At 38.0% G+C, this 27,816-nt stretch overlaps 1 protein-coding gene across 2 annotated transcripts in view; it reads left to right on the top strand.

Annotated features, from left to right (window-relative positions):
• The window catches only part of FARSB (phenylalanyl-tRNA synthetase subunit beta), an 81,357-nt gene that overhangs the window by 5,356 nt on the left and 48,185 nt on the right, over positions 1-27,816 (top strand). The window contains exons 2-13 of one of the 2 annotated variants that reach the window (XM_005574426.4): positions 2,226-2,281; positions 5,788-5,942; positions 8,184-8,253; positions 9,142-9,257; positions 13,983-14,133; positions 15,231-15,339; positions 16,822-16,892; positions 18,337-18,398; positions 19,623-19,674; positions 24,469-24,530; positions 24,764-24,971; positions 25,509-25,589. In XM_005574426.4, coding sequence (XP_005574483.3) covers positions 2,226-2,281; positions 5,788-5,942; positions 8,184-8,253; positions 9,142-9,257; positions 13,983-14,133; positions 15,231-15,339; positions 16,822-16,892; positions 18,337-18,398; positions 19,623-19,674; positions 24,469-24,530; positions 24,764-24,971; positions 25,509-25,589 — 1,193 coding nt within the window. The remainder of the gene's footprint in view (positions 1-2,225; positions 2,282-5,787; positions 5,943-8,183; positions 8,254-9,141; positions 9,258-13,982; positions 14,134-15,230; positions 15,340-16,821; positions 16,893-18,336; positions 18,399-19,622; positions 19,675-24,468; positions 24,531-24,763; positions 24,972-25,508; positions 25,590-27,816) is intronic. The other variant, XM_005574427.4, reaches the window with a different exon arrangement.

The raw sequence follows: 27,816 nt of genomic DNA, 5'->3' as shown, positions 1-27,816 counted from the left end.
CCCGTGCTTTTCATTTTTGTTACGGCAGTACCCCATTTCCAGGGACTAAAGTCTGTATTAGTAATCTATTGCTATATAACAAATTAATCCAAAGTATTAGTAGTCTGTTGCTGTGTAGCAAATTACCGCAGTACTTAGGAGTGTAAAACAAGCCTTTATTATTTTACGAAATTTCTGAGAGACAGGAATCAGGGAGTAGCTTAGGTAGGTGATTTGGCTTTGGGTCTCACCATGTTGCAATCTAGCTGTCAGCTGGGTTTGCTGTCATTTCAAGGCTTGACTGGGCTGGAGAATCTGCTTCCAAACTCACTCTTGTGATTGCTCCAGACCTCAGTTCACACAAGAGCATGAATACAAGGAGGCTGGGATCATGGAACGGGCTGTCTTGGAGGCTGGGTACCTGTTACTACCTGCCCTAGTTAATGATAGCCCCACCCACTTTTTCCCCCAAACCAGAGATCCAGGATTCATCCTAGACTCCTTCTACACACTCCCTATTCCTACCTCCCATCATTTGGCCATTGAGCCTTTTACATTCCACGTCCTTAATGTTTTTCATATTAATCCCTTCTTCCTCATTCTTGCTGGTGCTGCTTTAAATGAAGCCTTCACTATATCGCATCTGTACTATTGCAGTAGACTCCCTGCTCCAATCCATCCTCTTACTCTGCGAGCAGTCTTTAGAATGCAGATAATCATGTTTTTGCCCAGCTGAAGAATCCCTTCAGTATAATTCTCCATTGCCTGTCTGTAAGAAAGAGGGCAAATTGTTAGTTGACCTCTTTCTCCTTGTTCTATCATATCTTCTCCTGGTATGAACTTTATGTTTCATCCATTGTTGAACTACTTAAGAGTTTCCAAATTTGCCATGCTATTTCACTCCCCATGATCTCTGCCTGATGAACTCATCCTTTCTGTGAAAGTTTAGCTGACCATAAGTGGAACTGATTACTTCTTTTGTGCCAGCCCTGTACCTTGTACTTAACATAGTCATATTTATTTACACATCTGGCTTCTTTACCAGATGAAGTAGTAGTTAAGGCAGGAATTGTGTTTTATTTATCTTTGTAACCCTGGTACCTAGTACAGTGCCTGGTATAAGGTGGGTGCTCAGTACATAGATGTTAAATTGAAATTTAGTGTCTGAATCAGGAATCTTAAGACCAGTTTTCACTAGAATGCGCTGCTAATTATGTTTTGTGTTCAATTTTTGGTAATATGAGAACCCTGAAAAGCTAAACAGTAGGATATAATATTAAAATAAGGAAGAGAACTTATTTTACTTATTGCTCATAAACTATTAATTATTGTAGACTCACTATGTCTCAGGGTACTATGCCAGGTCCATTTTATGCATTATCATTTAAATCTTTCCAATAGTACCATGCCATAATGGCTGTGAAATACCATCTTATAGATGACGCAGCTATAATGTTGACATGAGATACCAAGGAAGTTTACATAAGGTGCCAAGCTCTCAGATCTAATAAGTGGGATAGAATTCAAACTGATTGACTTGTCTTCAAAGCCGAAAGTGTCAGGCCACCTCAGACCAGTTTACATGATAGGACTTACGTGACATTCTGTTGTGTGAGATGTGTGATTTGGAGCCTGCTTTATATCTGATCTCTACTTAACAGGTGATTTTTTTTTTTTCTATGTATATGCAAACTTCCCAGTGCAGGTAACCTAAACTACAGTTGATATTAGCATAGGTTAATCAAGCCTTTAATTGTTTTTTCTTTTTTTAATCTTAAACTTTTTTGGCCCAGCTTTTTTTTTTTTTTAATTTTTTGGTACAGAGTTTCACTCTTGTCACCCAGGCTGGAGTGCAATGGCATGATCTTGGCTTGCTGCAACCTCCGCCTCCCAGGTTCAAGCAATTCTCCTGCCTCAGCCTCCCAAGTAGCTGGGATTACAGGCATGTGCCACCATGCCTGACTAATTTTGTATTTTTAGTCGAGACAGGGTTTTACCATGTTGGCCAGGCTGGTTTCAAACTCCTGACCTCAGGTGATTCACCCACATCGGCCTCCCAAAGTGCTGGGATTATAGGCGTGAGCCACCGCACCTGGCCTGTTTGTTTTTAAATGATGAACATGATGCGTGATATTTAGTAGTATGGTTGGTGTACAGCAATTAATAATAAGAAAATGCAATTTGTATGTAGTTTTCACTTATGCTGAACGAAGTAAAATTAACCATCTCCTTGTTTATTTTCCTAGCTGACGAAGAATTTGACGAACTATGTTTTGAATTTGGTCTGGAACTTGATGAAATTGTATGTATTGGATATTTGTCTATTTTTCAAAGATTATGTGCGTAAGCTTATTTTTCAGGGGTGTGCTATATTTCATCTTTGTTACTTATAGTTAGACTAAGATGATAACATTTGTGGGCTGTGATTTCTGTGTTCAGAGGGCTAAGCTCCAGTTCTGTCTGTTGCTTTGACTAAAATCTCAAAAGGGGTTCATGCCTTATTCCATCTACAATCACCTTGTTGTCAGACTCATGCTGTGGAAATGGATAGAATGTGTTAGATAACCCCAGTATGAAAGTAAGCTCCCTCCTTTGACAAATTAATCACAGAAAGGGACCAAGAAGCAGTAGAAATGTTGCTTCAACCAGAGTTGCCCTGCCTCCTTCTCCTCTAGCGCCTCCTCCTTCACCTCCTCTGCCCCCATCGCCTTCCTCCGTGCCTCTTAAACCAGCACTAATGCATTACTATACACTGATCTTGTAAAATGAGCTCATAGTTTTTAAGGTCTTGCTTATAAAAATGAGGAAGCGTTTCTTTGACTTTTGATTGTATAATGATTAAAATATTTTTAAAAATTAAGTCTGGGCTATACATTTTAATATTGTTAACAATGATTATCTATTAAGGACATACTTTAATTTAAAAAATACTTTACTGGTAGTTAGTGTTATTTTTTTCCTAAGCCTTCTATCTTCACCTATTCAGTGTTTTTATAACACTACCTTAGGTGTAAAGTTAAAAAATCTTCAGGCTAAAAAACTGTACATTGTCTTACCTTATTTTTCCTGCTGCCTTACTAATGTTACAGAAAGATCATCTTTATACTAATCAATATTTGTATACTTGAGAAATTGGCTGAGATTTCTGTAGTTTATAAGTTACTATTAGTAATTTTACTTACACCTCAGAATTATGTGTGAAGTTATGTGATATCTAAGAGTGTTGGACTGGATGTTAGATAATTTGAGTTCTAGTTCTAACATTTACTAGCTGTGTAACTGTGGATACTTACTTTGCCTGTCTGGACCCTACAGTCCAGACGAGTCTCTCTGGGCCTCCTTTTCACTTGTGAAATAAGGGGTTTGGATTATATGATCTTTATGGTTTTCTTTTTTGACTCTGAAATTTATGTGGTTTTTAATTTCTGTAAGATTTTTGTCAGGTAGCACTGACAAATCTTACATATGGTCATTTTATGAGTTGAGATGCTGAAACTGAAAGAAGCTGAAAGCTTCTGTGTCTCTCTCTTTTTTTTTTTTTTGCAAAGGAGTTAGATCTTTTTTTACAGCAGTTCCTCCTTACCCACAGTTTTAGTTACCTGCAGCAAACTGTGGTTTGAAAATAGGTGAGTATAGTACAATAAGAAATTCTGAGACAGAGACTGCATTCACATAACTCTTATTATAGTATATTATTTTAATTGTTCTATTTTATTATTAGTTGTTAATCTCTTACTGTGCCTAATTTATACGTTAAACTTTCTCATAGGTATGTATGTATGTATAGGAAGAAACATGGTATATGTAACGTTTAGTACTCTCCAAGGTTTCAGGCATCCACTGGGGAGCTTGCAACATATCCCCTGTGGATAAGGCGGTGCTGCTGAAAACTGAATGCAGATGCCTTCATTTCTCTGGTTATTGTATTATCTTCTCTGTATAGAGGTCCCTTCTGAGATCTGCCATCTCCTGGGAGGTGACTCAGCTTTCTTCACTATTTAAACAGTAATTTTATTAACCCCTTTGATTGAACGTTGTTTAAACTCGAATTCTTCCTCTCCTCTTTTTGCCTCTTCCCCTTCTTTTCTTTTCCCCCTTTTTGCTCCTTCCTCCTCCTCTTCATTCTCTTGTTTTTCATTTTTCGTTTTCCCTAATTTTAAAAATTTGCCTTCTAAGTTCGAGATGCCCAAGGTAGATGTTTTTTGGAGCCCAGCACCACCTCACACAGCCCCAGCATTGCATAGACTCCTGCGGTTCCTTGGGTGGGACTTTGGCACATAATACTCAGTGCCCAGAAGTGAATTCCTCTGCATACTGTGCAAATGTGGATATAATTCTTAATTTGGTCAAAAATTTGAACTACTTATATTGTGGCAGTGGGAGGGCATCATGTAAAACAAAAATCATTACATATTTTGATAGAAATCCATCAGTTATTTTAGCAGGTTGTTGGTGGAAATAGTAGGAATTCGGGTTAAGTGGAGTTTCCAAATAATTAAAAGGTAACATTAACAATTGGAATATAACTTTTAATCATTTCGAGTGAAAATTTCTTAAATCTATTTACAGTTCCCTGCTGTAGTAAACATAAGGAATAGAGTGTAACTTCTCTGCAGTGGTTATGTTTAAGACAGTCTGTTGCTCTGCTGTAGTGTGGTGGTTGAAATATTCTAAACTCTTTACCACTGCATTCACCGTGATTCTAGTGGTGTTTCTTCCGTCATCTCCCTCTTGGTTGCCTTAATTCTGCCTCACTATCCCTTTACTATCACTAGTTTGCCTCCCATTGCACCTATTATCTCTTTTAATTTTCACCAGTGTCTGATGGTCTCTGAATGTTTTTTGTTTTTACACTGTCCCTCTTATTGTCATGTGGACTTGGGTGCCCACAGGATTTAAGTTTTAGAGTCATCCTATAAGAAGGTGTGTTTCTTTTATTTAGTGAATCGTCTTTCTTTTACCCCTTTGACACTTTTGTTGTTACTTTATGTACCTGCTGATGTTTTCATTTTCTTTAGCTTGAGATGGGAAAACTTTTTCTGTAAAGGGCCAGATAGTAAATATTTTAGGCTTTGTAGGCTCTATAGTCTCTGTTTCAACTCAGCTATTGCAGTGTGTAAGTTGCAGTAGGTAATAGGTAAACGAATGGGTCTGTCTGTGTTCCAATAAATCTTTATCAAGTATCAGGTATGATTTGGCCAGCGGGCCATTGCTTGTGGACCTTTGTTTAGATGGATTTGTGCTGTTCTGGGGAGATTGAGGATGCCAGATATCCGAACTCAGTTAAAGTTGAAGTATTTTTCTGTCTGCTACGATTATAACACTTAATATTGTCATGTTGTTTTTGTCATGGATATAAAAATCCCGTGTTCTTGTAGAAAATATGTATAATGTAGTTACTGCCCTATAGGGCTGACAACTTTTACTTTTTTTTTTTTTTTTTTTTTTTGTTGTTGTTGTTGAGACAGAGTCTCGCTTTGTCGCCCAGACTGGAGTGCAGTGGCCGGATCTCAGCTCACTGCAAGCTCCGCCTCCCGGGTTCACACCATTCTCCTGCCTCAGCCTCCCGAGTAGCTGGGACTACAGACGCCCGCCACCTCGCCCAGCTAGGTTTTTGTATTTTTTAGTAGAGACGGGGTTTCACCGTGTTAGCCAGGATGGTCTCGATCTCCTGACCTGGTGATCCGCCCGTCTCGGCCTCCCAAAGTGCTGAGATTACAGGCTTGAGCCACAGCGCCCGGCCAACTTTTACTTTTTAAAGATAATTTAAATTATTTAATTTTATCATTACTTTTTGGCTTGTTTTAGACATCTGAGAAGGAAATAATAAGTAAAGAACAAGGTAATGTAAAGGCAGCAGGAGCCTCTGATGTTGTTCTTTACAAAATTGACGTCCCTGCCAATAGATATGATCTCCTGTGTCTGGAAGGATTGGTTCGAGGACTTCAGGTCTTCAAAGAAAGGTAAGGAAATATGTTCCTTAAAGACTTTGCTAAGTTGGATTTTCTTTCTTTCCTTGTCGTTATTAGCAGCCGTTTTTAAATTTCTAGGAAAAAGCTTGTACAGGCACGCAGCTTTAACTCTCAGCAGAGGGTTGATTTGAGGATTAGATTCATGTAGATTGTAGCCATTTGAAAATTTCCATGAAAATTTGAGTCATAGCCATTCATTTTTGGGAGCATATTTTAAAACTGGTGGTTAATGCTTTTATGGCATCTTGAAAAATTCTTTAGCAGGTGTGTGTGATTTCCCTCCATCATCTAATTGGAATGAGTAGTTTGCTAGATGTGTTAAAGGTTGAGAGGAAATGGAGAGCTGGCAATACCCTTACATTATGAGTTCTAAGGAACCTCAGGAGTGAAGCCTCCTAACTGGAAAACCAAAGACCTTATGACGGCTCCGTGATCTTGAGCAAGTTAGTTGGCTGCTCTAGTTTCAATTTCCTAATCTATAATGAAGAAGATTTATAAGGCCCCTTCCAACTTTTCATTTAATAAAGATAGAGGGGCTGGACAATGTGCCTGTAATCCCAGCACTTCAGGAGGCCGAGGCTGGTGGATCACTTGAGGTCAGGAGTTCAAGACTAGCCTGGCCAACATGGTGAAACCCTATCTCTACTAAAAATACAAAAATTAGCTGGGTATAGTGGCGTGCACCTGTAATCCCAGCTACTCAGGAGGCTGAGGCACGAGAATTGCTTGAACCCAGGAGGTGGAGGTTGCAGTGAGTTGAGATTTGTGCCACTGCACTCCAGCTTGGGCAGCAGAGGGAGACTCCATTTCAAAAAAAAAAAAAAAAAAAAGGATAGAGGGTAGCGAATATATAAAGTGAAAAAAATAATAGCTATTAAAAATTAATTGTTTTTGTTTTTGATTACTTCTACGTTATCTGGTCATCTGCAAAAGAATAAGAGTTCTAACTGATGGGCTAGATTCTGAAATTGTGAGGATTTAGGTGAGTGATGGGTATTGGTGAAATGATGATAATTAGGCATTAGGTTAAGGATGTTTAAAATTTTGGAGTTGACCCGGTTGGTTTCCTGCAGGACAATCAGATGCTTTTATTTTAGGATCAAGGATAACTTGTTAGAGTTCATTTCCCAACCCTACCCAATGAGAATCTGTATTTTTACCAGTCACCTTGTGATTTTTATGATCAGACAGAATTAGGAAAGCAACTTAAAATGTTTTCTACTTAAAGTGAGTCCATGGACCAGTAGCATCTGAATCACCTGAGAACTTACTAGAAATGCAGTCTTAGTTGCCACCCAACACCTATTAATCAGAATCTGTGGTTTAGCAAACTTCCCAGTTAATTGTAAGCACGTTGAAATTTGAGAAGCACTGCCTTAAAACAGTAGTTCCCAACTTCTCCCTATGATAAGAGTTCCCTAGAGATGCCTTCAAATTGCACCATTTACCAAATCTTTGTCTTGACTTATTTTATCATCTGGTAATAGTAGGTCCAGATGGAACCAGGGAATCTGTATTTTCCATAAGCTCTGCTTTTTCCTGGAAGCTCAGAATCTCATGGTTAGAATAACTATCATAACTTTTTTTTTTTTTTTTTGAGACGGAGTCTCGCTGTGTCTCCCAGGCTGGAGTGCAGTGGCGTGATCTCGGCTCACTGCAAGCTCCGCCTCCCGGGTTCACGCCATTCTCCCGCCTCAGCCTCCCAAGTAGCTGAGACTACAGGCGCCTGCCACCACGCCCGGCTAGTTTTTTGTATTTTTAGTAGAGACGGGGTTTCACCATGTTAGCCAGGATAGTCTCGATCTCCTGACCTCGTGATCCACCCGCCTCGGCCTCCCAAAGTGCTGGGATTACCGGCTTGAGCCACCGCGCCCGGCCTAACTATCATAACTTAAAGGTTATCTAATCCAGTCTCTCAGCTGATGTTGAAATGCTCCTTAAACAATTGCTCAGTTAACGGTTTGTAGCTTCTGCTGGGATGCTAGTGATAGGAAATACATTACTGTGAAGCATCTTATGTCATTTTTGGACAACTTTAAATGTTAAAAAGTTTGTTCGTTTTTATTTATTTTATTTTTTTTTATTTTTAGTGTTCAGCCAAAATTTGACTTGCTATAACTCAACCCATTGCCCTAATTCATTTTGTATACTTCCCATATACAGCATAGAATATAATTATTTTATGTAATGTCTTGATTAATTATGAGTAAATTCATTTAAATATTATTTTAGGATAAAGGCTCCAGTGTATAAACGGGTAATGCCTGATGGAAAAATCCAGAAATTGATTATCACAGAAGAGGTAATAAGGATAAATTCTTATTTTTCCTTAAAATATTTTCTTTTGTATATGTCTGTATAAGGTGGGGAGGAAAAAGAAACAAGACTTACTCTTTTTTGAGACAGGGTCTGGCTCCGTTGCCCAGGCAGGAGTGCAGTGGTGCAGTCTTGGCTCACTGCAACCTCTGCTTCTCAGGCTCAAGTGATCCTCCCACCTCAGCCTCCTGAGTAGTTGGGAGTACAGGTACACACCACCACACCCAGCTAATTTTTTGTATTTTTTAGAAATGGGGTTTCATCATGTTGTCCAGGCTGGTCTTAAATTCCTGAGCTCAAAGGATCCTTCCTCTGCAGCCCCCTAAAGTGCTGGGATTATAGGTGTGAGCCTCTGTGCCTGGCCCAAAGCTTACCCTTCTAAAAAATGTGATTTTCTTTGATCATTTACTAAAATGAGTATATACTTAGTCACTAGCTCTTAAAAAATTTTTTTTAACCTAGGAATGAAAAAGAACAAGCCTTTGCTTTCCATAAATAGTTTTGGATAATAATATCCAATGCATGTTTAAAACACATTTGAGATATAATTGTTTAAATTGTGGAATGTTAATGAAATTTTAAAAGATTTTAAACTTTTCGGAGGGGTTGTTTTGGTAAAAATACGAATTATGAGCAAACTTTTTCTCGATTATTTAATACATTTTCAGAAATCTTAACTGAAATATAAATTCTGTGAAGGTAGTGACTTTGTCTCTAGTTTACCACTTTATTACTTGTTGACTGAATAAATTAATACATACTTGTTTGAATGAAAATATATGCCAGTGGCAAGAGTGCAGCTGCCTTCCTATTACAAGATATTACAAAGAAAAACCTTACTGTTTGCTATCTCTAATGATATTATGAATTTCAGACAGCTAAGATACGTCCTTTTGCGGTAGCAGCAGTTCTCCATAATATAAAGTTTACTAAAGATCGATATGATAGCTTCATTGAACTTCAGGAAAAATTACATCAGAATATTTGCAGGTTTGTGGTTGCATTTTCTTTCTTCCTTGTCTTCCCCTTTCCCTCTGCCTCCCTATCTCCTTTCCATCCTGATCCCTCACCCTCTTCTCTCTTGCCACTTCTGCCCTCTTTCTATCTCTCCTTCCTTTCTTCCTCTGCAGATTTTTCACAAAGCATTTCTGAATTAATAGTATGTGACAGATTATGAGGATTTAACTTGGCTTTACCAAATACCTGTTACTGCTTGTAAATGGCATATGCATGAAGAAACAGGAGGTATATTGTGAATATTGTATAGAGAAGAATTATCTAGTCCTAGAGACTTCCCTGCTTTTGGTTGTTGTTTTGGTTCAGATCAGCAGTGGATTATACTACTAAGTATAAACCATGATAATGAAGTACGATATATCATTTTTAAAATGGAAATAAAATTTTGGCTTATTCTCACTTTTTGAGTGAGAATAATTATAAATTGACAGAACTTGAGTTTAAGTGACTAAATTTTACTTATTCAGTCTTTACATTACTACGCATAATTTCCTGCACAGCTCCCTTTAGGGCAATGATCTTCAAACCTATATAATTTCTGAACTCCTAAAGGTCAGTGAAGGTAACAATGGTAATCCTTGAACTCATTTAAGTATTTCAGAATCCTAATGGAAACTATACACTTACTGATGATGACAAACCTCAGACTTCAGCTAACATATTAAGCTTATTTGTGTTGGTTCTGAAATAGATCAACATAAGTTACTGCATGTCAATACAAAGGTATGATTAATAGTTATATATGTCTCAAGTAAAAATAGAAAAAGAATTTTTACTTTTTTATTTTTGTGTGTGTGAGATCTGCTGCAATTATTTGCTAATAATTGTAGTTTAGTAAACTACAGAGCCTAGGAGGGGTTTATGTGTATGGGATGGGCTAGGGACGGGATAGAGGGAGAACCATAGACATTTTCTGCTATGATGAAAAACATCTTTGTGCATGTGGTAGAAGCAACACTTTTTTTCAGATTCCAAATAACGTTTATTCCCAGTCCTTTTATATAGAAGAGTTTATATTTCAGCTTGCTAATATGTCATTATTAAGCAAAACAATAACAATTTAAATATGATTTCAAAATTAAGAACAAAATACAAGATTTCTGACAAGTATAGGTGTAACTTAAGTGGCTGAGCTAGATTATCTGCTCTGGCTCTATTATCTTTTTTATTTTAAGAAGCTATTTTAATCTAAACAGACATTGTCTTAATTTAACTTTAAGCTCTGTTTTATTTGGTATTTCTGGAAATCATGAGCTTTTTCTAAGGGGAAGAGAATTGAACACATCCTAATACTTTGGTGTGCCAGAGTTCTTTTCTGTCAGTAAATCCTAATTAACCTCTTTAATGAGCTTTGGAAGTTTATGTATTTCAAGGAATATATTGATATTGTCTAAGTTATTAAATTTATTGACAAAGTTGTTCATAATATTTCCTTATTATCCTTTTAATATCTGTGGTATCTGTAGTGATGTCACCTCTTTCATTTCTCTGTCTTCTCTCTTTTTTTTCCTTTGATCAGTGTGGCTAGAGGTTTATCAGTTTTATTGATCTTTTTCTTTGTTTGTTTGTTTGTTTGTTTTGAGACAGGGTTTTGCTCTGTTGTCCAGGCTGGAGTCCAGTGGCATGATCATCTCATTGTAACCTCAAAACTCCTGTGCTCAAGTGATCCTCCTGCCTCAGCCTCCTAAGTAGCTGGAACTACAAGCATGAGCCACCACACCTGGCTAATTTTTTAATTTTTTGTAGAGATACGGGTCTTGCTTTGTTGTCCAGGCTGGCCTTATAGGCTTTAAGTGATCCTCCTGTCTCAGCCTCCCAAAGTCCTGGGGTTACAGGCGTGAACCACTCATTTTATTGATCTTTCAAAGAATGAACTTTTGGTTTCATTGATTCTTCTCTTATTTTTTTCCTCTATTTTTATTGATTAAGCTTCTTTCTTAGGCTAATTAGTCCCTACTGCTGAGGCAAGACCCTTTTGCCTACTGTATCCATTGCTACATGAGCAGTGAAGTTTTAGTCTGTGTGAACATGGAGCACTGTTTCCTCTGATTCCCTTGAGTACTTCTTTCCTGGCCTTGGGTAGTTTTCTCAGCTGCATGTTCTGATCAATACTGAGCTCACCAGTACTTGAGTGGGACCCTCTGCATATCTTCAGAGTTCTCTCTGTGTGTAGCTCTCTGCTTTTCTCCGGTACTCTGCCCACCTTGGCCTCCCAAACTCTCAGCTATGTCTCTTGCTCTCAGAGTCTCCTGGGCTCCACTGGGCCCTCTTTCCTGCCCTATAGTCAGGGCTCATCTCACTTGTTTACTGTGTCTCAGGGATTGCTGCCCTTCATTGCCTGCTGTTAGGTGCCATAAAAACTATTGCTCCGTACATTTTGCTCTTCGGTTGTTTTAGGCAAGAGTAAATCTAGTGTGTTACTCTGTCTTGGCTTGAAGTACCTAGTGAGTCTTATACTTCAGTTATTTTACTTTTCATCTCTGCAATCCACTGCCTTTAAAAAAAATAGTTCCTTCTTTTCTGCAGATATTTCCTCATCTATTTATTATGTGTATGTTCTTCCATAATTCTTGAACATTTTTTAGTAGCGGCTTTAAAATCTGTGTGGCAGTATCAGAATCAGGGGCATCTTAGTGTTGGTTTCTATAGACTGGTTTTGTCTGGAGTAAGAGTCATGTGTTCCATATTTCTTCTCATGTCCGTTGCCTTTTGATGCATATAGAATATCATATTAGGGAAGAGTCTTGACTTTGCTGTGTTTCTCTGAAGAGTGGTTTTTGTTCTTTCAGGCAAATACTTGAATACTAGGCTAGATTCAGACTCGGCAGTGGTTCAGTTTTCCGCTCAGTTCTTTCAGCTTTCAGTTGCTGCTCTTTTATAGCAGGACTTTGAAATTTTTACCATTATGTTAGATAAAATCTTGATTTCTGAATATTTTTGGTTTTTTCATATCTTACTATATTTGGAGTGTTAATCTTTTTCCTGTACATATGTTGTAAACCTTTTTTGTGTTTTTTGATTTTTGGTTTCTTTTGGACATGTAAGGTTTTTAATTTGGGTATAGTTATCAGTCTTTTTGTATGACTTTTAGATTTTATGACCTACTTAAGAAGCAGTGTCCTATAATTTTAAGCATATTCTTCTATATTTTCTTATCTTTTTGTTTTGTTTTGTTTTGTTTTTGAGACAGAGTCTCACCCTGTTGCCCAGGCTGAACTACAGTGGTGCAATCACAGCTCACTATAGCCTTGACCTCCCTGGCTCAAGTGATTCTCCTACCTCAGCCTCCCAAGTGGCTGAGACCACAAGTGTGTGGCACCATAGCCAGCTAATTTTTATATTTTTTGTGGAGTAGGGGTCTCACCATGTTGCCCAGGCTGGTCTTGAACTCTTGGGCTCAAGCAGTCTTCCTGCCTTGGCCTCCTAAAGTGTTGAGATTTCAGGCATGAGCCACCCCACCTGGCCTCTATATTTCCTTGGAATAATTTTTATGGTGTCTTTTGTATGTGTGCCTGTATGTTTGTCTTTTGCTTTTCAAAATGCTTAGGTCTTTGATTCATCTGGAAATATGTTTTTTTGGTTGCTGATTTGAAGTTGAAATTTTGGTGATGTTTTGAGGTGCTGTTTTAGGATTAAGGGACCAATATTAACATCTAAGAAAACAGACTTTCTTACCTGTGCATTTGTCAATTATTAATTTACCTACATTTATTGAACCATGTATATTTTATCCTGTGATAGTTCTGGGTTTATTATCTTCTGTAAGCATATGAGTAATTGAGTAAAGTAACACTCCCTTATTGCCTGTTAACATTTCTTTTCAACCCTGTTTATTAAAGTTCTAGTTCACCAGTCCTGCAGTCTTGGAAGTTGACTAAAATTTAATATTAAGCATTTTAAACTAATTTTAGTGCACATACTTTTTAAACTAAAGTATGTTAAGAACACAAATTTTGACCAAGTTCCTCTTTTCAAATTGACTGTTAGAAAGCCAAACTTGTGACCTTTCCTGGTAAGACTTAGGCCTTTAGATTCTAATTCAGAATTAACATTTCCTGGCTCAGTTTTACATCCCTACTTCTATTTCTTTCTCTCCTATTTTGTAGCTTGCTGTAATTTCCTAAAATTACCTTAAATCCTTTGTGGATAAACTGTAGAACAAGTGAAATGAATACCTCTGGAACTTTCCTTATACATTAAAGTAAACTTGAACTGTAATTCAGAGCTCTTAAAATTAAATTTTTTCCACAACTAAAGTAATGCAGCTATGTGATAAAATTTAGTAAAACATAGAAAAGCCAAAAACCCCACAATTTGGTAGTTCATTCTGATTTATTAAAACATGTTTACTTGAGTATATCAAGAAGAAATAGGTTAAAAGAGGTAAAGGAAATGCTAACTTTGAAGATATCTTAGAAACAGCATTTGGGAAAACATAATGGCAAGGAATTTTCTTCAGCTCCTGAAATCATGTGTTTCGTGTAGTTTTGTGATTTCTCAGTACTCTTAATGGTTGTGAGAATTTGTTCATTATATGCCACTAATGATGCCATGTAGTAGCAATATGCTATTTCAGGGAAGTATCTGAAATAATTTAAAAAAATATGTAGTCTATGTTTATGTGCTTTAGAATATTCAAATCTGTCTCATTCTCCTTTCCTTTCCTCCCTCCTTCTCCCTCACCCTCTCCACAATTAGGAAAAGAGCATTGGTTGCTATTGGCACCCATGATTTGGACACTTTGTCAGGCCCATTTACTTATACTGCAAAGCGTCCTTCAGATATTAAATTCAAGCCTCTAAATAAGACCAAGGAGTATACAGCCTGTGAACTGATGAACATATACAAGGTAAATATTCTTTTTGATTATGCAGCAGCTTTGCAAAAATCATGAAATTCCATCAAAGTCAAGCCTTGCAACTAGGGAAATGTAATGAATACTTTTAAAAAATTGCAGTGTCTGGGCTCCAACCTAGAGATAGTGATTCATCTGATCTAGAGTGGGACCTGAACATAGTTTTATTTTATTTATTGTTACATTTTTAACCTCTGATATGATTTCAGTGTACTGCTAGGATTGAGAACCACTGAAGTAGACCGTACCACATTGTAATCTGCAGTTGAAACTCATGCAAGTCTAAAGAACAGCAAGACTTAGCTAGTGTTTTTTGTGGGAAATACTGTTACAAGCTGTCTATCTCCCATTATTTAGAAGTCCAGCAGCGAAAATGAATTCAGTAGTCACTTTGGATTGTATTTAACAAGTAGAAAAAATAGTTGTCATTTAGAAAAAGCAGTGTCATCCTTGCCCTGATTTGCAAGTGACTTCTTCCGATTTATCTAAATAGTTTTGTCATGGTTTATGTTTCCTTTGAAATGATTCAGGCATACCAGTGCAAATCTGTTTTCATTCTCGAGAAATGACTCAATTATGTGCATTGAATATTGGAATATTAATTTATATTAGAAAATCTTATAAATTTAGAACTTTCTTTAATTTGGGTCTGTTTTAATGTTTTTCTGACTTTTCCCCTCCTTTATTTTTTATTTTATTTTATTATTTTTTTTTTAAGATGGAGTCTCGCTCTTGTTGCCCAGGGTGGAGTGCAATGGCGCAATCTCAGCTCGCCACAACCTCCACCTCCTGGGTTCAGGTGATTCTCCTGCCTCAGCCTTCCGAGTAGCTGGGATTACAGACATGTGCCACCATGCCCAGCTAATTTTGTATTTTTAGCAGAGATGGAGTTTCTCCATGTTGGTCAGGCTGGTCTTGAACTCCTGACCTCAGGTGATCCAGCCGCCTCAGACTCCCAAAGTGCTGGGATTACAGGCATGAGCCACCATGCCTGGCATTCCTTTCTTTTTTAATATTAGGTCAGTATGTAAACTATAGTGATAGAAATAAAAAAAAACAAACTAATTTTATTTGACTTAATTTGTTTTCAGACTGATAATCACCTTAAACATTATTTACATATCATTGAAAACAAACCCCTGTATCCAGTTATCTATGATAGCAATGGTGTCGTCCTTTCAATGCCTCCCATCATCAATGGTGAGTTATTTTATAAGCATCACAGATCTTTGCTGTTTCTTTTTAATCTTCAACATTTCTCTAGAATTCTCAATAGACTTGGCTAAATCAAATTCAAATAACTCATAATCTGAGTATCTCAGGTCTTTTGTAGATTCTAATCATTCTTTTCATTCATTTATTCAACAACATTTTACTGGTGATTCTTATGTAATTTATAATATGTTCATACACTTATAAATATTTTCTGATGCTAGGCTTTGGGTTCTGTTATATTTCTCCCAAGGTTATTGATGTTTTGGTTTTAGCAGGTAATTCACTTGGTTAAACTCAAAGTCAAACTCTGTCATGTCTGTAGTTTTTTTTCTTTTGTGTGTTTTTTTTTTAATTTTGAGACAGGCTCTTGCTCTGTCACTCAGGCTGGAGTGCAGTGGTGCAGTCATGGCTCAGTGCAACCTTAAACTCCTGGGCTGAAGCGATTCTCCCACCTTGGCCTCCCAAAGCCCTGGGATTATAGATGTGAGCTGCCATGCCTAGCCTTGCCTAGTTATATAGTTAAACGAAAGCTTTTAATTTAAATTTTGCCCTCTTAATTCCTTTCTGAAGGTTATTTTTATGAGACAGTTTGAATGTATTTACAAAATTTAATGATGTCTGAGACATAGGTGTTTGCCTTTCTGGAGGTAAGAAGGAGGCTTAGCTGATTTGCTATGAGAAGAAGCAGCTTCTTCTCGAGATCTTGGACCCTAGCAGTTACAGCAGTTAAGAACATGGGCCCCAGAGTTAACCAGATCTAGACCCAAATCCTGGCCTTGCTGCTCGTGATCATGGTCAAATAATTTAATCTCTCTAAACTTAGTTTCTTGCCAGCAATTACATCATGGGGTTGTGGTAAAGATTAGAGGAGACAACCTGTGTTAAGTGCTTGACATAGCACCTGACACATTGTATGCATTCAGTAAAGGCCTGTTAATTATTTTATTTTTACTCTTCAACTTGCAGTGGGAGCTTTAAATAAAAATTTTTTTTCCCTTTGTTCTTAAGGTGTTAGTTTTTTTGTTGTTGTTGTTTTTTGTTTTTTTGAGACAGAGATTTGCTCTTGTTGCCCAGGCTGGAATGCCATTGCACCATGTCGTGCCATTGCACCATCTCAGCTCATCGCTACCTCTGCCTCCTGGGTTCAAGTGATTCTCCTGCCTCAGCCTCCCAAGTAGCTGGGATTACAGGCATGTGCCACCATGCCTGGCTAATTTTGTATTTTTAGTAGAGAAGGGGTTTCTCTGTGTTGGTCATGCTGGTCTCGAACTCCTAACCTCAGGTGATCTGCCCAACTCGGCCTCCCAAAGTGCTGGGATTACAGGTGTGAGCCACCGTCCCTGGCCAAGGTGTTAGTTTTTAATATGTTTTACATTTAAAATGTAGTTTCTGTTTTGTTGAGCTTAATAGTGCACTTCTATTTCTAAAACTAGTTACTCTGTTGTTATTGTTTTGTGTTCATTGCAGGGGATCATTCCAGAATAACAGTAAATACTAGAAATATTTTTATTGAATGCACGGGAACTGACTTTACTAAGGTAAATAAAACTTTTACTCAATTTTTGTATGATCAGATGGGATAGATTTTATTTCCGGATCAAGACTAAATGGCTAAAATTTAAAATATGTGCATTTTGTAGGTGGGAACATATTTTAGAAATTTAGACAATTAAAAAGATAGAGATATTCTACACTTTGGTTATGGTGCTTTCATTAATTCGACAGATGTTTAGTGAACACCGAATATATTTCCAGTGCCAGGAATTTAATAATGAGTTACATGTTTCTTCACATGAAAGAACTCCTGCTGGGAGAGTTAGTCATGTACATAACTATAAAACACAACATGGAATGAGTACTGTAGGGAGATCCATATAAATTGTTTATCTAGTTGACTTAATTTGTATGTGGAGTAATTTGGTACCTTTGTGTACTTGGTAAAAGCCAAAAAAAAAAAAAAAGAAAAAAGAAAAATGAACTGGGTTGAAGAAGCTTTGTTTAGTAAATTGATAAATGGTTTATGCACACAGAATTATCTAGACTATAATTCTTTACCCACTTTTGGTCAGTTCAACTATTGGATTGGATTGCTATGAAAGCTTTTCTATGACATACGACTTCTTTACATATGTTAAATGAGGTGGCAGTTAAAGAATTTAAGAAAGGTAACCTCAAATGGCAGGAGAAGGCTGGAGTATAGAAATAGGGCAAATAAATGGTATTCATGTACATCTTATAGGATTAGAGACCATTGTAAGGTATTTCATTTATAACTTTTATGTACTCCTTGCCTTCAGAAATACTGTCAGGGTAATACAGCTTTAATATTAATTTTTTAAAAAAGTTGAATTCATGCATTTACAGACCTTGAATGTCTTTGCCGAAGCCTGTATATATAGGAGTGAAATATATATATAAGAGTAAAGCATATATTCCAATAAGGTCACTGTATTTTTTTTCTAAGAATTTTTTTTGAAATAGATAGATATTTAACAAATCTATATGGTCTTTACTACATGCCAATGTATTTAATCTTCATAAGAACCAGACAAGATAGGAACTTTCATTATCTCCTTAACAGGTTAGAAAAGTGGCTTGCCCAATGTCATACTGCTAGTAAGTGCTAGCCAGGATTCAAGCAGTCTGGCTTCAGAGACTTAGGAGATTGTTAAGATTTATTCCCGTAGTTAGCCATTTGTCTCTGTTGAAGCCCAGTGAACCTGAGGTTGGGGGTAGTGGGGGAACGAAACGATTTGTCTCAGTCATGGATTATAACTGTCAGAGAACTGCATAAACGCAGAACACCTGAAGATAAGGCGAGGCCTACTCTTGCTTTTATTCCACTTCCTTTCTTAAAATGTATATGTAAAGGTCCGTTAGATGTTTGGGGACACAATTATATTAAATATTTATTCATTTCCATCTGAGTGAAGAGAATATATTTATAGATTACTATAATACTTGCTTTTCTTTTCTTTGCAGGCAAAAATAGTTCTTGATATTATTGTCACCATGTTCAGTGAATACTGTGAGAATCAATTTACGTAAGTTCATCCAGCACCTTTATTGATGGCCCATTGTTCTGAAGGCAAGGCTTTGTGCTAAATATAAAGATAGGCCAGGTGCGGTGGCTCACACCTATAATCCCAGCACTTTGGGAGGCTGAGGTGGGAGGACTGCTTGAGCCCCGGAGTTCAAGACCAGCCTGGGCAACATAGGAAGACACCATATCTACAAAAAATTAAAAAATTGCTTGAGTTTGGTGGCTTGCTCCTGTGGTTCCAGCTATTGGGGAGACCGAGACAGCAGGATTGCTTGATTCTGGGAGGTCAAGGCTGCTGTGAGCTATGTTTGTGCCACTGCACTCAAGACTGGATCATAGAACGAGACACTGTCTTAAAAAAAAATGAATGAATAAACAAATAAATGTAAAGATTAAAAATGTGGTTCCTGTAACTAGAACATATAATCTGTTCAGGGAGATAAGACATATGCATAAATATTGGATAAAGTCATAAGCGTTAAGTACTTTAAAAAGTTTCGGTGATATTCTGGCAGTTTGTAAGGGCAAGTTACTGCCAGCTGATACAATCTGAGAAGGCTTCATGGAGGCAATGAAATTTAAGCTGTGTTTGGGGATCACTGGATTTGAGAATATATAGTTGGAAGAACAGCAAAAGAACAGCTAGAGGTAGAGAGGCATATGTAAGAGCAAAGCATGTATCCCATATCGGTAAGATTACTGTATTTTTTCCAAAGCATATTTTTAGTTTAAAAAGCTATTTAACAAATCTATATGATCCTTAGTACTAGCATCGTAATTTATTCTAGAATATTAATAGAATTGAAAACAAATATATAACTGTAGAAAGCGTGATTGAAATTATATGGGCAGTATCAGGTTTTTTCAATTGATTTTCATTTCATTGATTCTGTCAGTTTTATTGTGTAACACACTGCCCTGGTAAAGCCTAGAATGTGTGTGTCAGTATTGGCAAGGAGTCCCCGTAGGATGCATGCTTTGCAGTACTGGGAAATAAACCTTTCAAGGAAGTGGTGCCTGAAAAGGACATTGGAGCCCTAGGAGATGAAACGGTAGAGTAATATTGTATATAGCAAGATCAATCCAAACAGTGCTGGAATGCGATGGATGGAATATGTTGAGGCTGTAGTTGTAGCCCAAATGAAAGATTTGATAACCATACACATGTCTGTAATTTATGGCACATTTTTTTCTTAAGTATTTTATTTCTGACTTTTGTTTTCAGGGTCGAAGCTGCTGAGGTGGTTTTTCCTAATGGAAAATCATATACCTTTCCAGTAAGTGCTTAAGAAATGACTTCATGATTATGACAACAATACTAATAATAATGGCTATAGACCACTCATGTTCTGTCTGTCTATCCGTCCCCTACCTACCCACCCGTGTGCCAGCTGCTATACTGTGCGCATTACATGGATTTAGTCCTCACAATCATCCTGTGAGGATAGGTGCTATTATTATGCTTTTTCCAGATGGAGTCCCTGAGACCTTGAGATGTTAAATACCTTGCTTATCATTTTTAAGTGGTAGAGCTAGAATCTAAATTCAGACAGTTTGACTGCAGTTGTCAACACACAACATTATACAACAACATTGTGTGGTCATAATTCCTCTGATTTATTCTCCTATTAACTAATTAACTGAGTAGTTTTTTAAAAACATGTTTTTTTAATTGGCACATAATAATTGTACATATTTATGGGGTACAGTGTGATGTTTCAATACATGTATATAATATGTAATGATCAAATCATGGTAGTTGGTATAGCCATCATATCAGACATTTACTGTTTTGTTGTGTTGGGAACATTCATAGTCTGCTCCTCTATATTTGAAAATATACAATAAACTTTTGTTAATTATATTATAGCATCCTACAGTGCTGTAGAACAATAGAACTTATTAAATAAGTAATTTATAGTCTCACTCCTTTTAAGATTACTCAACCCTCCGAACGTAGTCTGTTCACACTTGAATTAACAGTTGCTGGCCGGGCGCGGTGGCTCAAGCCTGTAATCCCAGCACTTTGGGAGGCCGAGACCGGCGGATCACGAGGTCAGGAGATCGAGACCATCCTGGCTAACACGGTGAAACCCCGTCTCTACTAAAAAATACAAAAAACTAGCCGGGCGAAGTGGCGGGCGCCTGTAGTCCCAGCTACTCGGGAGGCTGAGGCTGGAGAATGGTGTGAACCCGGGAGGCGGAGCTTGCAGTGAGCTAAGATCCGGCCACTGCACTCCAGCCTGGGTGACAGAGCGAGACTCCGTCTCAAAAAAAAAAAAAAAAAAAAAAAAAACGAAACAAAACAAAACAAAAAAACAGTTGCTGAAGGCCATCACTGTAACTAATAAATAATTTCAAATGTATTATTAAGACTAATTTAGTAGTAAGCACACAGTTATTGCCAAGACATAAGATCTTGGTAAAAAATCTAAACTAGTATTATTTCTGGGGGGTTTTGTCCCCCTCACCCAAGTGACTTGACATAAAGATAACTGTTCTAAAACATAACAGTATCACAGTCACTTTGTGGTTCTCATACAATGAGAGCATTCTTTGATGAGCTTTTTCTTCCCCTTTGAATCTTTCACTATTCCCTTGTCATTTATGAAGTAAATCACAGCCTGAAATGGTTTCTGCTATTTAAATAGCTTTTACAGTAGATGAAACCTGCTAAGATCAAAACCTCCCCATTCCAGAAGACATTAACATTTAACATCATATTTTATTCTAAGCATTAATTATACTTCAAAATACACATATAACTGTATGAAGCATAACTGAAATCATATAGGCAATATTTTTAAAAGTTGATTCGGATTTAAGTATCTATTATAAGTTAGCTTTTGTTATTTAACAAACTACCCCCAAGACTTAGTGGCTTAAAACAACAACCATTTATTTATCTCATGATTCTCTTGGTCACTACAGTGGTTTTCCTGGTCTGAGCAAGTTTGGCTAATCTCTGCAGGGCTTACCCATATGTAGTCAGTTGACTGGTTGGCTAGCAACTGGATGATCTGGGATGGCCTCACTCATGTCTGCTTCTTGGCAGTGGGGTCAACAACTCCCGTGTCCCTCATCATACAGCAGGCTAGCTTGGGCTTTTTTACTTGGGGTTGCAGGGTTCCTAGCAGCAAGAGAGCATGCCCAGTGCCCAGGTGTTTTTCAAATATTATTCTGTTGGCCAAAGCCAGTCATGTGGCTAGATTTGATGGGTGGAGAAATAGATGCCATCTCCTGATTGGAAGATTGGCAGTATCACATTGCAAGGCCATGGATACAGAGAGGGGGGAAATTTGTGGCCATTTTTACAGTTTACGACAGTAGCAATTGGGATTAGCTGGAGATAGCTTTTTAGATGGTTTTAAAATTATGTCAGAGAGTTTCTTTTTCTTCTTTTTTTTGTTTGAGGAGTCTCGCTCTGTCACCCAGGCTGGAGTGCAGTGGCGTGACTCGGCTCACTGCAAGCTCCGCCTCCCAGGGTCATGCCATTCTCCTGCCTCAGCCTCCCGAGTAGCTGGGACTACAGGTGCCCGTCACCACACCCAGCTAATTTTTTTTTGTATTTTTAGTTGAGACGGGGTTTCACCGTGTTAGCCAGGATGGTCTCGATCTCCTGACCTTGTGATCCGCCTGCCTCGGCCTCCCAAAGTGCTGGGATTACAGATGTGAGCCACCATGCCCGACCTCTTTTTAATATGAAGATTTGTCAAGTGTTAATAAAAGTGATTGTATATTTTTGGGAAGAAAATGAGAAATATATTTTAATATTTGGTTCACTCTTCTCCTCATATGGATAATCCCTTAAAGTCATATATTTGTAATATAGAGATCTTTCATAAATTTGAAATGATGGGCTTTCTGAAAAGGAGTACTACATGAGTGTTTTGGCATTTGTTCATTTATTTCCTCCTAAACTTAAATTAGAACAGCTTTTCTTAGGGAAGGATCCTCTGGGGGAAACTGATTCTCTCTCACATGAAATAGCATCTTTTCTTAAACTCTTTGAAAGTTTTTTTTCTTGTGTTTTGTAATTTCATAGAAAAGTATAAAGTGTTTTTTTTTTTTTTTTTTTTTAATTTTTTTTTTTTTTTGAGACGGAGTCTTGCTCTGTTGCCCAGGCTGGAGTGCAGTGGCGCGATCTCGGCTCACTGCAAGCTCTGTCCCCCAGGTTCACGCCATTCTCCTGCCTCAGCCTCCTGAGTAGCTGGGACTACAGGCGCCCGCCACCACGCCCGGCTAATTTTTTGTATTTTTAGTAGAGACGGGGTTTCACTGTGTTAGCCAGGATAGTCTCGATCTCCTGATCTTGTGATCCGCCCGCCGTGGCCTCCCAAAGTGCTGGGATTACAGGTGTGAGCCACCACGCCCAGCGAAAAGTATAAAGTTTTAAAGTAAGAGATCTAGAGGAGATAAGTTGTCAGTAGTCAGACAGACTAATGGTGTGTGCTTTGGAATTGGGTTGTCTTAATTTGTTTATTAATTCATTAATTTGTTCATTAGTTACTTTTTTTTGTTTGTTTGAGATGGAGTCTCGCTCTGTTACCCAGGCTGGGGTGCAGTGGCGCCGTCTCAGCTCACTGCAACCTCCACCTCCTGGGTTCAAGCGATTCTCCTGCCTCAGCCTCCCGAGTAGCTGGGATTACAGGCTCGTGCCACCACGCCCGGCTAGTTTTTGTATTTTTAGTAGAGATGGGGTTTTACTATGTTGGCCAGGCTGGTCTCGAACTCCTGACCTCAGGTGATCCACCTGCCTCGACCTCCCAAAGTGCTGAGATTACAGGCATGAGCCACCATGCCCAGCCATTTGTTACTACTTATATGCATGCATTCACTCATCAAATATATATACCAAATGCTTATTATATGATAATCATTTTCTAAGCACTGGGCATATAGCAACACTTGGACTTGGCAGTTTACTATTATGACCTGGAACTAGTTATTCACCTAAATTCAAATTCTTTACCTGTCAAATGAGAATACTAATAGCATTTGTTGTGAGGATTAAGTAAGATTATCTTAGAAGTGTATCTTGTATTGTTCATCTCATAATAAGTATTTAGTTCATAGTAACTATTGAGAAAAGTGACTTACTACTTTGTAATCTTCACCTTGTGCCTCCCAAACCCTGCAGTGCTTTCTCATCACCTGGGGATTTTGAAAACGTGCAGATTGGGCTTCAGTAGCTCTGGTGCCACTGCCACTAGCTATCAAGACCTGCAGTCAGCCTTTCTCATGAGCACTTAGGTGATGCTGGTGCTCTGAGGTGCTCTTAGGTCTACTCTGAGGACTGCAGTTTGTGTAGCAAGGTTCTGGACCATTGCCCTTACTTGAATCAAAACAGGTCTTTAAATTTATGACCTTTTTGCTAGTGACATGTTATACTTTTGAGAGTAATTGAGTGATAAGAAATATTCATAAGGACATTTCCAAAGGTGTTGAAAAGCCTGGGTTTTTATGTGTGTGTGTTCTCACGTCACTAATATGGTGGAGTTACATGCTGTCTGAAGAAGACTGAGTACCAAATTCATTAGATACTCCTACCCCTGTTGTCTTCTGGAGCAGATTGGTAGCCATAACATCATTGCATTTCCCCACCTGGAAATTGTAAGAAAAGAATATCTTCATCATGCTCTTAGACTTAGTATGATGAACATTGTGACATTGGAATTACTCTTTCTTGCTCATATCCATCTGCTTGCATAGGACAAGACTGAAAATCTTTAGCAGGGTTCATAAACATCTTTGGAATGATGTAGCACAGCAGTGTTTTACCGTGGGGAATGGGGATTGACTATCTGAAAGGGAAAAATGTTTGGCATTTTATATTATTTCCAGGCAGTGCAAACTGTCTAGCAAGTAGGATGTTCACGTATGAATCTAATGTAACAAATTTATACCTCATAATACTGTTTTTGAAACATCAAGTTTATTCTCAATCTGTGGCTCTAATGACAATTTCTTGGGAACGTAATCGAACTGCAATAATGACTAATTTAATGGAAAAGAGTCTAAAGCTGTATCTGATGGGAAATGATTTACTTTTTAAACTCTTTCTCTTTAAGGAATTAGCTTACCGAAAGGAGATGGTGAGAGCTGACCTCATTAACAAAAAAGTTGGAATCAGGTATGCTCTGAAAACTTCACTTAATTCAAGAACAAAAGTACACATATGACTAATTTTTTTTTGCGATCCTTCAGAGTCGGTTACGGAATGATAAAACATCAGTTAACATGTCTGGTTTCTGATAGAACTCAAAAAGAAAGATTACTATTTCAGCTAGTAGCGTATGTTGAAACACAATGCAAACATTAAAAAATAATCCAATGAAGTTTATGGTTTGTTCATTCCTTTTTCAGAGAAACTCCAGAAAATCTTGCCAAACTTCTGACAAGGATGTATTTAAAATCAGAAGTCATAGGTGACGGGAATCAGATTGAGATTGAAATCCCTCCAACCAGAGCTGACATTATCCATGCATGTGATATTGTAGAAGATGCAGCTATTGCTTATGGATATAACAACATTCAGATGACTCTCCCGAAAACTTACACCATAGCTAATCAAGTAAGATTGCACCCTTAAATAAACACTCTTTATTGTTAGAAACTGATTATTGAAAGCCAGGAAGGCTTCGAGAAAACAGAACGTAGGAATCAAGCAGTATTTGGACATGCTCTGCAATGAGAGGCATTTGCTATGGAGAGGATACAAAACAGATGCCCAAATGATTAGAGTAAGTTGAAAACCTGTGATGACTAGTTCTTTGAAGAAAGACAGGTTTCGAGTTTGGAGCCCTTGTTGAATCTCTCAGAGGTTCATTTTCTCAACTTGGGCCTGAAGGCAGAAGCTGTGTGTGGGAGAGATGGAAGTGGGGGTGGTTTGTACATCTGTGTAAAAGCAGAGAGGTGGCAGAACGGTGGGGAGGGAGGAGGTAATATTGGTAGGGAAATGGTGGCATTAGCAGTACATAAGGGTGAAAAGGTATTTAATCTTTTAAACATTTTTATTAAAAAAATTATTTAATGACATGTTCTGTATAAATCTCCCTTTTAAAAAACAAGAAATATTGAGGTGAAATCAAATGGGTACTTTTTTTTTCAGTTTCCTCTTAATAAGCTCACTGAACTTCTCAGATATGACATGGCAGCCGCTGGCTTCACTGAAGTGCTTACCTTTGCCCTGGTATGTCTTACATGCTTTTTCTGCCCAGCTTATTGTTTACTTAGACTCTCCGAATTATTTATTCTATGATTCTTTATAAGAATTTATAAAATCTAGACTGTTAGAAATTCCAGATTCTGAAAGAAAACCTTTGTTACTTGAGAGTATACAATTCCTGGAAAAGTAATGTTGAAGCTTTTCTTTTTACAGCCACAAAAGAAAATGAAGGCCTAGAAAAACATACCTTAAATGACAGATGACAAAGTATTTTATAGTTTGATGTGAGTGTTGAGAGTTCACAATGTATTTCATAACCAAATTTATTAAGTTAGAATATTTGGTCTTAATTTGGTTATGGCTGTGCCCACTAGATGCCGCCCTGGGTAAAGGCTTGTGGACTGTTCCACATTAAATTAATTTCTTTGTCTTTGAACATGTTCACAAACATTTGCTTTGAGTTGAAAAGCTGACATAAAAGGCCTAAATCAGGAAATGACTTTTATTACAAAATCAGAAGGATATCTCCCTCCCCCACCAGATTGACCATATGAAAGAATAAAATGTGTATGCAATTTGTAGTTCCATTTTTCCCTCTTGCTGAGCATTTCTGCGGTGCCTACAATGTAGTTCTTCAGCATTCAAGTATGTTTAATCTATGAGGGGAAAGGAAGCTACTTCTTTTTCTCCTCTGCAACTCAGCCCTAGCCCTGAAATTCTCAATCTTTTATGGTATTTAAGGGACCCTACTTCTAGTTTGCTTAATACTTTGATTTTTCTGATTCAGCAGTCATTCATTCAACATTTGTTGAGCATTTATTATATGTCAGGCACTGCACCAATGAGGAAGCCTGAGGCTGAGAGAGGATAAGTATGTAGCACATTTTACACGGACAGCAGGAGAACTGCTATGTTCCTGGCCACTATGCTTGCATGATCTCATTATATCATGAGCAGAGTCCTGACCTTTGGCCTCCTAGAACAGTGCTTTTCCATGGTCTCATACCATGTACGCTAGGTCTGCAATGCCATGTCATTCATCTGTGTACATATATATACACATATTTGTAGTTGTGAGCATCCACGATTTCATGTAAAATGAAATACCAAAAATAACATTGAGAAATATATTTTTATTTTTTAAAACATATGAGTGTCATAGGAATACATCTTATTTTTTTTTTTTTTTTTTGAGACGGAGTCTCGCTCTGTCGCCCAGGCTGGAGTGCAGTGGCCGGATCTCAGCTCACTGCAAGCTCCGCCTCCCGGGTTTACGCCATTCTCCTGCCTCAGCCTCCCGAGTAGCTGGGACTACAGGCGCCCGCCACCTCGCCCGGCTAGTTTTTTTTTTTTTTTTTTAGTAGAGGCGGGGTTTCACCGGGTTAGCCAGGCTGGTCTCGATCTCCTGACCTCGTGATCCGCCCGTCTCGGCCTCCCAAAGTGCTGGGATTACAGGCTTGAGCCACCGCGCCCGGCCAGGAATACATCTTATTTTAAAGGACTCATACTTTAACCATTAGAGTAAACCATAACAGTTCTCTTCCTCACTTCGAATCCTCTTTTCCTCCCCAGAAACAACTGCTGTTAAAACTTGGGTATGCATTTTTCCCTGCCCTTTTATATTAGTGGTGCAGTTTAATTTTGTAACCTTGGAGCCTCATGTGTCTTTAGAGGAGCACAGAGGCTGAGTCTTGACTAGTGGCTTCTCTGCAGGGAATGTTTACCCTGTGCCAAGGGCTTTGTGTACACGATTCTGTTTCTTCTCAGTATACGCCTGTGAAGTAGGCGTTCCTGTCTTTCATAGCAGTTGATTTAAGTAACTTGTCCTGCGCCGTGGCTGTGGATCAGGGATTCCCGCCCATGCCTGTCTGCATCCAAGGCCTGTGACTGAACTGTCACACCAGGGACGTTAGAAACAGTCTGTTCAGCTGTCCAAAGTCACTTTAATATATTCATTGTTTATCACTGAGGGGAAGAGAAAGGGGTGAGCTCCTAGAGAGTTTCAGATTTGTACTAAATTTTCCTGTAGGACTTTTAACATTAAAGATGTTTACGAAGATGTTTATAGGCAAGCCTAAGCATCACTGAGCAAAGACGGTCTATGCTGTTAAATCCAGTTTTGCACAAGAGTAACAGCCATTTTTTTTTCCTGAAACCTAGTCCCTGACTTTCCAAGTGTAAATAATTCACATTTCATCATAATGATTTTTGCTATATCTGCATAGTAGTTATATTCTTTTAAATTGGCTCA

The sequence above is a fragment of the Macaca fascicularis genome, chromosome 12 (genome assembly GCF_037993035.2).
Source record: "Macaca fascicularis isolate 582-1 chromosome 12, T2T-MFA8v1.1".
NCBI classification, from domain to species: domain Eukaryota; kingdom Metazoa; phylum Chordata; class Mammalia; order Primates; family Cercopithecidae; genus Macaca; species Macaca fascicularis.
Note: the sequence above shows the minus strand (reverse complement) of the source record. Positions and strands in the feature narration are given on the sequence as shown.